At 45.9% G+C, this 14,470-nt stretch overlaps 1 protein-coding gene across 3 annotated transcripts in view; it reads right to left on the reverse strand.

Moving 5' to 3' along the window:
* Nucleotides 1-2,467, reverse strand: part of SIN3A (SIN3 transcription regulator family member A) — an 89,196-nt gene extending 86,729 nt beyond the window's left edge. For 2 of the 3 annotated variants that reach the window (XM_085875399.1, XM_085875397.1), the window contains exons 1-2: nucleotides 2,254-2,467; nucleotides 637-848 (exon numbers count right to left, since the gene is read on the reverse strand). In XM_085875399.1, coding sequence (XP_085731525.1) covers nucleotides 637-834 — 198 coding nt within the window. In that variant the 5' untranslated portion in view covers nucleotides 835-848; nucleotides 2,254-2,467. Of the gene's footprint in view, nucleotides 1-636; nucleotides 849-2,138 lie in introns of all 3 variants that reach the window. The other variant, XM_085875398.1, reaches the window with a different exon arrangement.
* Nucleotides 2,468-14,470: the final 12,003 nt, after the last annotated feature.

Here is a 14,470-nt window from a genome sequence, read left to right on the forward strand (position 1 = left end):
AACTTGCCTACCATTCATCAAAAGACACTGGAAATTTACCATCAACCGGAGAATGCTCGAAGGTGGATTCTGAGGTGAATATCCACCCGAGAGAGGAAACACATTCGTAGAGACCTGCCTCCAAATCAGGTGGACAAGTTAACAGATGGATAAATAATCAAACGCAGCCCGAGGAAACATCACTTGTGAACAAATCCTATCAGCCCACACACAAATCTCCACCTCGCTTTGGTCGATATTGTCGTGCAGTAAAGAGAGGAAAACTATGATTCCACGGACGAAAATAAAATACAAATAAATAAAAACACTCGAGGATAAAATTAAAACAATAAAAAGTGAGACTTCTGAAAATCAGAGGCAGAACCTGCAAAATTGAGGATTTCATCATCACACGATGGTTATACATTGTCAACAACAGGAAATAATAAAAAATATCAAAGATCACGGTCATCAAGCTACGATGAATAAATAGGTCAACAAAAAGAGCGTATCGGACAAAGCGCCGTCTTAATGCAAAAATCAAGTCATGAAGCTGATCACCAAATAAGTTTCATACAATTGTCACAATCTGCTCAGAGTTGGACAAAAAGAAAGAGGGATTTCACCCCAAAGCCAATCCGTACAGAATCGCCTCACCTGGTAGGTTGGTGGGCTTGAGTAACTTTGGATACCAGCACTTGGGTGGATGTTCTCAGCCATGGGCTCGTAAGCAGGAGCAGGAGCAAGAACTCGATGCTGAGGCCGAGGAAACAAGTCCCCACCAGGAGCGATCCGAGGAGGTTGCTGTTGCGTTGTTGTGGTTACGTTTTCCTGTTCATCCATCCGCCGCTTCATTGTGTACTCATACCCTACAAACAACCATCGTTGGTAAAAACGGGGTACCATCACACAAGGCAAAGCAGAGCAGAGTTGAACGTCGGCACAACGGGCAAAGCGCGGGCACCACCGACGCACCGGGCAACGCGTGGGCACCACCGACGCACCGGGAAAAGCGCGGGCACCACCGACGCACCCGGCAATGCGCGGGCACCGCCGACGCACCGGGCAATGCGCGGGCACCGCCGACGCACCGGGCAATGCGCGGGCACCGCCGACGCACCGGGCAATGCACGGGCACCGCCGACGCACCGGGCAAGGCGCGGGCACCGACGCAACGGGCACCGCCGACGCACCGGGCAATGCACGGGCACCGACGCAACGGGCACCGCCGACGCACCGGGCAATGCGCGGGCACCGCGGACGCACCGGGCAAAGCGCGGGCACCGCCGACGCACCGGGCAATGCACGGGCACCGACGCAACGGGCAATGCACGGGTACCGCCGACGCACCGGGCAAAGCGCGGGCACCGCCGACGCACCGGGCAATGCACGGGCACCGACGCAACGGCACCGCCGACGCACCGGGCAAAGCGCGGGCACCGACGCAACGGGCACCGCCGATGCACCGGGCAATGCACGGGCACCGACGCAACGGGCACCGCCGACGCACCGGGCAATGCGCGGGCACCGCGGACGCACCGGGCAATGCGCGGGCACCGCCGACGCACCGGGCAATGCACGGGCACCGACGCACCGGGCACCGCCGACGCACCGGGCAAAGCGCGGGCACCGACGCAACGGGCACCGCCGATGCACCGGGCAATGCACGGGCACCGACGCAACGGGCACCGCCGACGCACCGGGCAATGCGCGGGCACCGCCGACGCACCGGGCAATGCACGGGCACCGACGCACCGGGCAATGCACGGGCACCGACGCACCGGGCAAAGCGTGGGCACCGAAGCAACGGGCACCGCCGACGCACCGGGCACCGACGCAACGGGCATGTTCACTTGGACCAGGAAACGCGCGGCCAAACTCCACACCGTATGGTGGATGGGTCCGTATTAAATAAACCACCAGCTTTGATGTATAATTTATCCCCCTCCGAATTTAACCTAAAACACGATTGACTTGACCTGTAATTGTCCGACTTGTCCCGTGTGTTTCCCTCCCGTATCTATTTCCACCCTGCAGCCTTCTTAATGCGGTTGATGCAAAACAACCGTCACAATAAAACTGTACAAGGAAATGAAGAAGTTCATGGCGCATTGACGACGGAGCGAGGCAGCATCGCTCGAGCGAGAACGGACACTCACGGGGGATTGTGAGGAGAAATACAACGGGAGAGTTGAGAGGAAAGTACGGATATGCGCCCAATGATGTGCGACTCGTAATGGCGGCGATCAAAACACCATCCCCTTTCGCACTCACACGGCGATCGTCGGGTCGGACAGCGTCTCGGGCACTGCCAGGCCGCGGCTCCGCGCACACCCACAGGAGAGAGCGTCGTCAATGAAAATGGAAGGAAATCTGAGAGAATAAAAAATTACAAGGGACCAAAAATGGGGGAAAAAAAGAAGCGTCCGAGACACGCACGGTCCGGACGTGACGTCACATAACACAAAATTCAGCCTCAGAAACATGAACCAATCGGCTTCGAGCTGAAATTTACCTCACGGAATAATTCAAATTTACCTCACGGAATAATTCAAATTTACCTCACTTGAATGTCAATTGTAAATGCTGAAAGCAATTTCACAAACTGTAACATTCTGTTGCACAAACCACGAACAAATGTTTTTAAAACGCTGATGTATTATACAAGTAAATACACTACAAAGCGGCCGAAATTCCTTATAATTACTTTTATCCAATAAAGATCAATGATTAGTAAAATAAATGTGGTTATGAATGAAGCGTAATGCCCATTGTAGTGCTTTATCATAATTACAAGTAATAATGCACGGTGTCTCTTTTTACGCATACACCGCCCCGAAGTTAAAAGCACAATTGAGTTTTTTTTCTTCCTTTTCAGCAGTGCAGAGGATCACCGAGCACGTATGTACTATTTACGTGAAAAATTGGACATTATCAGTTAATAGATCGAATAACGTTTAAAAAAAAATCGATTAATGATGCAAGCTCAAGCCTTTTGAGGTGAACTGATCGTACTTGTTGAAACGCATTTGAAACGGACGTCAAAGGAAGTCCGGGCGTCCCGTTTCCGTTTCCGTGGAATATCATTTATTTCAGTAACTTCGCATTCATATGACGCCGGCAGACATTTCCCGCCAAAAATAACTTCCGGTTGGCTGAGGTGTCGCATTGCGTGCGGTGATGCACCCGATCCGAAGGATTTGAAGCTGCTGTTACATTTACGAATTCGGCAAATTTAATTTGTGATTGTGAATATTAACGTAGCCAAAGCAATGCTGAGGTGATCGGGAATTCGTCTGCGAAAGAGAGGCGATATGGTTGCACAAACCACACGTACCGGATATACGTCACAAGTACCGGATATACGTCACAAATACAACGCCACTCGGATGTTTGTACCTTTATGTCGACACAATGAAACGAATCACGACACCGGCGATGAAAGTATATATTTCAGTAATCACAAACAGTTCGAGAGAAGTACCAAAACCACTGGAACACCCCACAGCCGGAACTCAAGTCTGGATACAGTCTTGACAACTTGCCGTGTGAAGCCATTTTGTTTCCATCGAGCACGGCACAATGAACCTGTTCCCATTGTGCGTGAAGCGAAACTCGTCCATTTTCTAAGCAAGCTGTCTCTCTGCTCCCAGAGGGGATATTATATTCCGTAATGTTTTGTTTTTGTTCTTTCAACGCGCCAGCATAAGCGTACCATCCGTCAGTCATGATGAATTTAACCTTAAAGGTCCCATGACACCCAAAAGTACTGAAATTTCATATACTAGTACGGGCCCGTAGGGGTGGGCCCGTAGGTGCGTGCCCGTAGGTGAGTGCCAGTATGTGCAGTCTCTTCTCTCTTCTCTCTTCTCTCTCTCTCTCTCTCTTTATCTCTCTCTCTCTCTCTCTCTCTCTCTCTCTCTCTCTCTCTCTCTCTCTCTCTCTCTCTCTCTCTCTCTCTCTCTCTCTCTCTCTCTCTCTCTCTCTCTCTCTCTCTCTCTCACCTCGAAAAGGCACATCTGCGGGTCCCCGGCAATATTCCTGGCAAGTTTCAATCGTGCAAAAGAAATAATAATAAATAAATAAACATTAATTGTGATGTCATTCGTGATGTCATAGCACCGTGTCCTGTCATTGGTCGACAGATAAATGGCCGTAACTTGGGAACTGCTCATCCGATTAATATCAAACCTTGAAAAGCACATCCGCGGGGCCCCGGCAACATTCCTGGCAAGTTTCAGTCAGATCGGACCGTCCATCATGCAAATAAATAAATAAATAACCATTAATTGTGACGTCGTTCGTGATGTCACAGCACCGTGTCTTGTCATTGGCCAACAGATAAATGGCCGTAACTTGGGAACCGCTTGTCCGATCGATATCAAACCCCGAAAAGGCACATCTGCGGGGCCCCGGCAATATTCCTGGCAAATTTCAATCAGATCGGACCGGCGCTCGTCGAGAAACGGTGGTCGCAGACAGACACACACACACACACACAGACACACACACACACACACACACACACACACACACAGACACACACACACACAGACACACACACAGACACACACACAGCCACACACACAGACACACACACAGACACACACACAGACACACACACACAGACACACACACACAGACACAGACACACACACACACACATTGCTGGAATTATATATATATATATATATATATATATATATATATATATATATATATATATATATATATATATGTCCTATAGGAGTTTTTCATCGTGATTTCAGATCTGACAATGTTTTTTCACAATACTCATTCTGTAAGATGTAAAATTAAAAAAACAAACCTTCGGGAACGCCCCTAAAAATTCTACTGAAAGGGGCGTAACCCACATGACGTCAACTGCAGTTTCACAAAGGCTGCACATAAATTACTCGGGTTGGTGGTCTACGTGATTCTATTGGCTTTCTGTGCGTTTCCACATTCGATTGGTCGACTCAATCGCTTCGTTCATTTCTGCTTTTAAAAAATCGAACATTTGGTTTTGAATAATGGATGACATGGACTTTCACTTGTCTGGTAACGGCAGTGAGTGTGAGAGAAATGAAGGATTTTGGTCTGAATCACATGGAGAATTGTCGGATAACATAGTCGCGGGAGGTGAAGTTCAGGCAGCTGGAAATGAAATAAGGCCTTAGCGGTTCGAGCCAGAAGCAGGACAAGCAGAGGAAACTGGCGATTAAATTCCCGTAGTTAATTATGATCAGGAGGACATCGAAGGAAGACTTGGCAATAACAACTGGTTTCACTAAATCCTATTCGTAATTCAATAATGTAAATTTGACTTACATACTGCTCGATATCAGAAATATTTTAGTGAGGTGACGTGACCAGCGCAGCTTAGCGGACATGTTGCACCGTGGCGAATGAATCACAAACAAGGCCGGCGCATGTCATCGGCCGTATCTCTCCGCGCATAAAACGAAGCAATCTCGCTGTCCGGATACGATGAAAACTTGTGTGCAGAACACACCTTGTGACACAATTGTCTAGAGTAGTCCGATAAATGTGACGTTCTGTTGCATTTTTATTATCTTGCCAAAACGAAGTTTTTGCAAGATATGTTAGTCAGCTTGTATGTTTTTTTTTTTTTTGTTTGTTTGTCTGTAATCACGTATAAAAAAATTCTGCAGAGCACAGTTATCATTGGAAATTTTTGTAACTTCGCATATCAGAGGCCTATCGATGTCCCTTTCAGCGCATAAAATTTTGAAGGTCAAGGTCAAAGGTCAAGGTCACTTTGTCGCAAATCAGGGGAGTCGACGAAACCCTTATTTTTTGAGTAATTTTGATCGGATCGTCTTCAAACTTCATGGGAATACAGTTCATGTTCTGGCGCTCAGCTGATTAATTTTTGGTGGTGATTGGCCTTGACCTTCATATGCTTTTTTTTTTGTTTTTTTTTTGTTTGTAATCACGTACAAATCACTCTGCAGAGCACAGTTATCATTGGAAATTTTTGTAACTTCGCATATCAGAGGCCTATAGAGGTCCCTTTTAGCGCATAAAATTTTGAAGGTCAAGGTCAAAGGTCAAGGTCACTTTGTCGCAAATCAGGGGAGTCGACGAAACCCTTATTTTTTGAGTAATTTTAATTGAATCATCTCCAAACTTTATGGGAATGTAGTATATGGTCTGGCGCTCAGCTGATTAGTTTTTGGTGGTGATTGGCCTTGACCTTCATGGTTAGTGCCTGAGATCAAACATATTTGACCCCAAGGTCAAATTTTCAAGTTTCAGGAACCATATCGTGTCATACCTCAAATTGAACACCTCGATGAGTGCTTTCTAGATATGTCAAGCTTGAGACATTATGACGTCATTTGGTGACATTATGAGGCAAACACATATTTTTCATGGTTACTCTGTAGAACGATTCTCATCGGAATCTCTTGTAGTCAGATATTCCTCAAGGAGTCGCTCCTGGTGGATAGCAGCTCTGTTCACCTCAGTGTGACCTTAAAGAAGTCATACGTGGTCACCTTTTCGCAAGATACGGGTCTTTTTATTTGTTTTATTCCTACTGTCGTCATGTAGCGCCAGTCGAAAACAATGAAGAAAAGAGAATAATAAAAGAAAGCTACAGCACGTCAGATTTATCGGCCGAGTCGGACGGACGACGGATTTACCGGACTAGTCGGACGGACGACGGATTTATCGGACGGACGACGGATTTATCGGACGAGTTGGACAGACGACGGATTTATCGGACTAGTCGGACGGACGACGGATTTATCGGACTAGTCGGACGGATGACGGATTTATCGGACTAGTCGGACGGACAACGGATTTATCAGTCTCGTCGGATGGACAATGGATTTATCGAACTAGTCGGACGGACAATGGATTTATCGGACTAATCGGATGGACAACGGATTTATCGGCCTAGTCGGACGGACGACGGATTTATCGGACTAGTCTAGACTCTAGAGATCTCGAGTCAATCCACTCTGTGCAAGTTTCTGTATGTGACGTCAATGCTGCGGTTCGGTGAAGTCAACTTTTTTAAGGGGCGGGGCATAGCAAGTTGTGAAAAGCACCAGAAATGTTCTAAATATTGGTTTAATTATCCCATTTTTGAGAAAAAAAATATGGGTGATTTCTTCACTAGGAAGGTCAAGTTAATATATAAATAACCAGAAAGTTTTGGGTGTCATGGGACCTTTAAAACATTTCACAGAAACCGGGGAAAAATGAAGTAATGAGCAAGTAAAGGTTCACACCAATGAGTGTCTGATTCGAGGTGCCCAGAGTGAGCGAGCAGAAGAATCACATACGTAATACAGAATGAAGAAATTTGAGAGAAGTGGAAGGAAAGTGAAAGAGAGAAATGGAGGCGCATCACCCGTGCCAGATGTGCGCAACGAAAACAGACTCGAATGGATGAAGTGGATGTGGTTTCCTCCACTCCATCTTTTCAAGTGACTTCTGATATCCCATTATTCCACAGCACCTTTCGGTCAAGTAATGTCGAGGTCACAACCAGCATTTGGCCAAAAATTTGTATCATTGTTTGGAGGAAGGAATACCAAAAGAGAATGGTCACAATCCAAACACGCAACTGAAAATCCTGCGTTTGTCCAGGCTCTTCGATATATTCGTCTTTATGGCTCAAAAACATGAGGGACTTCATGCATCAAGCTTCAAGTATGAAGCAGATTCAGAATCTCAAACATTTTTTGGTATTGATAACTCACCTGACATAAATTTCTGTACTTTTCACAGAACCTCATCATTAGGTATCATACATGCCCAAGCTCATGATCTCTTCATTGATTTTCAGATCCAGAAGGCTGAAACAGCAGCTAATGGTGAAATTCCTGCAAATTAAACTCCACCTTCCGCTGAAGATATCTTCCAGTGAGATGATATTCATTGAATACCTTGCTGCTGGACTTGTCGCTGAAAAGCTGTCACTATCCACTACTGACACAAAAACCTACGCTCAGAGTGATGCAGAGGAGTCGAGAATCCCAGCCAAAGCAGATGTGTCTCTTCATTCCCTTTTCACGTCTGCCCTGATGCTTCGTAGGGAATTGCCTGGAAGTCAAGGTGTGCAGGGACCTTGGCATCGAACGTCGTGCAATTTCACTGATAAGGCAGTGAAAAATCTTATCCAAGTACCCCTCTTCGACATGCTGGCTTGGGTCATCAGTACTTCTGCTGAAGCTACATTAGATGAAAATGTGAACTGTGGAGGTGCCCAATGTATTCCATATAAAACTGTAGTCAATACCACATGACATAGTATACCTGGAACCTTTGGCAGCCAAACAGACTTCCAAGTCACTGTGTCTGGAGCTCACCATGAGGCACCTTACCGAATCATCTCAGGTGTTGCAACTCCTCAGTAAATTGGAACATTGTGCATCTTCTGATAGTGTATTGCGATTCGACGCTGCTCTCCCTCAGCTGCAGTTAACCTTTGGAAAGGCTCACATCCCAGCAGGAATTGAGAAAGCCGTCCCTATAACACTTCTGTGGCACAACTCAGATTTTGGAAAAGAGACTGCACAGGACATGTAACTACCCACCAGATTAATGACATCATGATCCAGGTATCATATAGTGGTGTTAGATTGTATCCCGATCGGCTGGCAATAAGCAAGAGTGAGCGAAATCTGAATGCAGCCTCATCAATCCTCATTCACTACCAGCCGAAAAGGAGGACTGGCCCCTCCATTAACATGACTGATGTCAGCAACATTGACGATAAAGTGGATAATAGGTTCCATTGCTTATTTTTGGGACATGGGGCTATGTTTTGATGAAGTTTGTAGATGGAGGTGAGCAGAAACTTCCTGGATGGATTAGCCACAACAGTCGGTCGATTGATGGTTCATCGTTGTGACACCCAGATATACGATCGTGCTACTATTGTTAGTTTTATATTTGAAGCAGTATTTCATGATGGCTGCCGAAGCAATTACAATTTTCTCATTATAGTACATTTAGTTGAGCATAAATTTCTGAATGCATGGATGCTCCAATGCAGCCTGGCAAAGGTGGTTTGTTTCTGCACCTGCTCTGAAAATTTAGCTCACGCATGGGTGTACAATAGTAAGATTCCACAATCTATGTCAATGGGTATTTTACAGTAATATCTTCCTGCATGTTCCTAAGTCCATGATGTAAATGCCATCCATATTGGTCCTCCCACAATGCACTTCATCAGAATGTCACTTTATTTGCACATATGTGGTGTCCGAGTTGATATCCAATTTCAACTGTTGGGGTGACCAACAATGGATTGCATGAACTCATTGTCCACCCCACAATCACACCTGGCCCCTCCTCAATCAGATGCCAGAAACTGCCATTGATCAGTGGATGCCAGTCATGTACCTCGAGCAGAGACTTGGCCTGGATCCTCAATTGTGTCGTCAGCCATATGGGATATGGTAGGCGACCTTGTTCCCCCTAATCTGTGCTTCGGATAAAGTAGACCTTACTTGGTACTCCTCGTGAGAATTACAGGAGCATCAGAGGATCATGAGTAGCATTCAAGGCAGGGTTAAGAGGTCTGAAGTTTCCATGTACAAAATCCACACAGACACCCTCTATTGCAAGAACTGGATCCCTTTTTGTGAAAATGACCTATTTTCATTAGCTCTACCTCAAAATCCAATAAAGCCCGAGTACTGAGGTTACATATACTGAGAACATGATGGATGGGTGACGACAGGCTTTCAAAATCTCATGGCAATTGGAGCCGATCTGGATGAATGAGAGCCTCACGAAAATGGCCAAAATGCCAATTTCCCAATTTTTTGACCCCTTCTGGTATGTTCCCATCTTCAATTTCACTTTCAACTTCGAAGCAAAATACAACGGGGGAGTTGAGAGGAAAGTATGGAAATAGTGGCGCCGGACAATCTGCGAACTGTAATAGCAGCGATCAAAACACCATTTCAGACTCAAACAGTGATCGTTCGGTCGTGCAGCATCTCGGACACGCACAGCAGAGAGCGGAGTAAATGGAAGGAAATCTGCCACAATGAAAACTTACAAGTGCAGAAAAAATGGTGAAAGGCATGCTGGGTATGGACATGATGTCACATCGCCCAAAGCTCGACCACAAACACGTTAATCAATCCACTCCGAGCAGGAATCCCACCAGCCGGGCAGTAGGTAACTGGCCCCGCCCGCCCTCTGTGTCGAAGATAAGTTAAGACATGGTTCTCTTCCTTCCTTCATCACTTCATCAATGTGATGCCCATTTCAGATGCCAAATCATTCAAGTAAGCTAAATACTGTTTTGGTCTCAGGATTTGGGGTTCACCATGAGAGGAAGCACTTGGGTTACTTCCGAATGCCCGGCCCTGTAGGTTGACGTGCTGCGGAAAACTCTGCAGCCTGGCAGGTTGCAAAGCAAGCACAAACATCAATTAACTTCAACTCGAAGAGGGTTATCCATCTGACACCGTTTACCTTGGAGCTCACTCGATTAACCGAGTTTCATGCCCTCTACGCACACTCAGATTACTGCCGAGCGATACAGTAAGTGTACACTAGCTAGCGAGAGCAAATCACATGGGGAAAAACTTCGCAGCTAATAATACTGTGTGTGGACTGTGCTGGACCAATGGAGGGAGGGACAGTATTGGCAGGTTGAACTGAATTAACATTGGTTTATTTACAAAGTAGCATGAGAAAAAGCATGTGACAGAGTGAAGACAAGGGGTTTATTCACAGGGGATAAACGTATAACAGGGATGTGCAGTATTCATGTGGTGCAGTCAAAGACATACAGTGACACATTCATACACCAAAGAGACAAAGAGCAGAACCAACACCGAATCTATCTTGCTTTTTCACACTTACTTAAACGAACATAATAGGCACCATCAGGATCACTCCACGGAAGGGTAGATAATGAAATGGAAGACCAAGAAGGAACCCAAAGAAGTAAAGAACAAAGATGGAGTCATCAGGAGGAACCTGGACAAGATTCAGGTTTCGGCCGCGACTCCCCAACCCTCAAACCCATCCAGGCACAGCCAAGTGAGCCTTACAGAAAAATTTATACAATAATTCACTTCTCCTTAGAGAGATAGATAATGAAAGAGAGTAAGAAAGGAAAAGAGATAAAAGAGAAGAAAAAGCAAGAATTAGAATGAAAAGAATTGTGAATAAATAAAGAAATAAATAATTTAATGAAAAATTAGAAAGTGTGAAAGGAACAGAAAAAAAAATGGGAATAACTCGGATAGATACATTTCAGCAGTTACTCCCCAGGCTCAACGCAGCATCATGCACAAGCTACCAGATGTCCGTCTGATAATAATACGAAGTGAGAAGATAGGAGAAATGCCAAGGCGTTGGCAACCTACGGCTCACCCGGAACATGCTAGTCCAAAGTGCAGCGAAGATTTCAAAGAAAAAAAAAAGGAAAACTACAAAGCCAAATATCAGCAGATATACTCTGACAAATGGGAGCATGACAAAAGAGCTTGACAGGATAGGGATCGACAAGGAAGGCTCTTTGGAATGGCTAAGAAGAGTTCAAATTAGTTTGGATGGAGAACGAGTCATCAATGCCCAAGACAATGAACACTACACCAACGCCTTTAAGAAAATGGCGGGATTGAGCCAATCGGCCAAATGCAGGTTTTGTGGGGTAGAAACAGAAAGTACCAGTCACCTCCTTTTGGGATGTAAAAAACACATGTCAGAACAGCTGTGCACAGAAAGACATGACAGCGTCTGCAGAGTAATCCACTGGCACATCTGTAAACACTTCAACATCCCGGTCCCAAAACAATCCTGGAAACATACAAAAAAATGAACAAATAATGCTCACGCATGACAAGGTGATCCTATCCCGTCAAGTGTGAACATTGCAAACAAAGCATTGCATCTGGACGTGGTGCTCAAACACAAAAAGGAAAAGTCAGCATTATTGATCAAGGTTTCATTTCCCAATGACTTTGGACTCAATGCCACAGAAATCAGGAAAATGACCAAATACCAGGTTCTGAAAAACAGGGTCAAAAGGATTTGGAAATTGAAGAAAGCTGAAATTGTGCCAGTGATAGTTGGAGCCACAGGAATGATAAAGAAAACAATAAGTGCTTAAACACCGAGTACTTCAACATCATTCCGGAGAATTTCACTACAAACGAGCTACAAGTGGAGACTGTCAGAGGTTCAGTGAAAATTTTGAAAAGAGCCCTTGGAATGAGGCTATGAGAACGAAACTTCGTAGTCTGGTTCATGAATCATGATCCTTTACCAAAAAGTATGAGGTGGAGATTTTGAGTTCTGTAAGAACTCCCTCCCACCTCCTGAAACTCACAAATGGAGATAACCAACAGAGAAGGTAAAATGTGGAAGTGGGGGGGGGGATTCATAAGGGAATGTCTGGGTATGTTTTGAAGAAGTGCGAGTGAGATTCAGTGCCGGTGTGTAGAGCGAGAAAGACTGTGCGAGTCAGTTGTCGCTTTTCTTCAAACTTTGTCCTCCCTGATAGCTCTTGTGTATCCATGGTAGACGAGCCAGAAAAGAGAGAACGAATTTGTCAGAATGAGAACTACCGATCATTTGTTGTTGCTGATTTTGCCTCTCGTTCAATACCGCACCCGTACAGCTTGGTGCCTGGCCCCCTTTCTCAGAGCTCCGTTCCGTTCCATCCCATCCCAACCACCACCATTTCTCGCTCCAGAAGACTCCAGCAGAACTCTCAGAACTGTGAACTCCATCGACCCCATGACCAACGTGGATATTTAAGTACGTGGTGTTGGGGGGGGGTGGAGTTTTAGGGGCCTAGTGGTATATCCCCGTCCGTCGTGGGAGTGCTCTCTGGGGGCACCTCCTTTCGGGATTCGGTCATGCATCGCTCTCTTTTCTCCAAGCGCAGCGTGCTCATTGGTCTAAATGTGCTCCGGGGTGACATCATCCTCCCCGAGAGTCCGCTGTGCTGGATCTAGTTGTCCTCCAACTTTACCACACATCAGCTCCCAACTTAACAAGGAGCTAATGTGCAGTGGTCCCCATCTGTCACTCGAACACCCAGGAAGGGCGGCTTTCTGGTTCGAGGGTGATCCCTGCTGTTAAAGGAATGTGAAGGAACAGCAAGTGCGCACTTGCCCCTGCATGCAAAAGGCTCCACTAGTAATGGAGCTGGGCTTGGGCCCATTCGTGAGCCAAAGGTGTCCATGGGCGAAACGAGATGATGGTCCCGAGGTGCAGGAAGGCGGTGGGTGGTGCCGGTGGTGAGCCAAATGAGGTGAATGTGGTTGTGGAGTTGAAGTTCCATTGTTGGGAGAGGCTACGTGGATTGCAGTAGATGGCTGAAAAGGTGAGCTTGAATGGAATAAAGTGTGGTGTGTATTTTAAGCAGGCAGCGTGGTTGTGGTGTGCAGATTCAAACAGGTTTTGGCACACATATGCAAATGAAGTTGGCAGCAGCGTGTGATCGGTTGTGTGAGAAGAAGTTCATGTACAGGGAAGGAAATGGGGAAGAATGGGGAAAAAATCCCACCTCATCCCTCGCAATGCATATTCCCTTTGCAACCCATTAGACAGGGAAGGACCCTTTCTGAAAAGAGTAATAACGAAATCACTCTCATGGGAACTGCTATATGGTGTGTGCCATTGCCTTGGGGGCCTCGGGTCTCAGAAACGTCACAATGTGAACAGGAAACATAGGGGCAGTACCCCTGGGTGCTCACCTGGTAGCAGTTGGATAAGATAACCAGGCAACCGCTGGATGAAAGTAAATACCTATGGATTTTTTTTTTATTGCCGTGAAGAAATGTTGGTACATCACGGGTGATAAAGGTTGTGGTGAGTTTCATCAAAAATGTGTTTGTGGTTTCGGAAAAGAAAGCAAATACATATTTTAGGGGGCGAGAACCCCTTACACCCCAATTTTTTTTTTATTATGTTGTGAACAAACTTTAGTACATCACGGATGATGAAGGTGGTGGTAAAGTTTCATCAGAATTGTGTCTGTGTAGTTTCTGAGATGAAAGCAAATGCATATTTTTGGGGGCAACCCCCCATAATCCCTCTTAGACCCTGATTTTTTTCATGGTGTGAACAATCTTTGGTACATCATCGCCGACGAAGGTGGTGTTCAAGTTTCATCGGAATTGTGTGTAGTTTCTCAGAACAAAGCAAATCCCTCTTTTGAGGGGCAACCCCCCCCCTCCAATGAACTCTCTCCGTCGACCCCTCAGACCGCAATTTCTTTTTTAATGCTGTAAACAAACTTTGGTACATCATGGGTGATGAAGGTTGTGGTCGAGTTTCATCGAAATTGTGTCTGTAGTTTCGGAGAATTAAGTAAATATGTATTTTGGGGACCAACCCCCCTTTATACCACCTTCGACCCTGATTTTAATGTCATGCAGAATGTATTGTAGAGCGCTTGTCAAGCGGGTTAATTACTCAAGCAAGCATTCCAACAAAACGGTTGATAAGGAACGGCTGGCTTGGCAAACGA

This window comes from Eptatretus burgeri, chromosome 3 (genome assembly GCF_056783735.1).
Source record: "Eptatretus burgeri isolate ZD-2024b chromosome 3, Ebu_testis_v1, whole genome shotgun sequence".
Classification (NCBI taxonomy): Eukaryota; Metazoa; Chordata; class Myxini; order Myxiniformes; family Myxinidae; genus Eptatretus; species Eptatretus burgeri.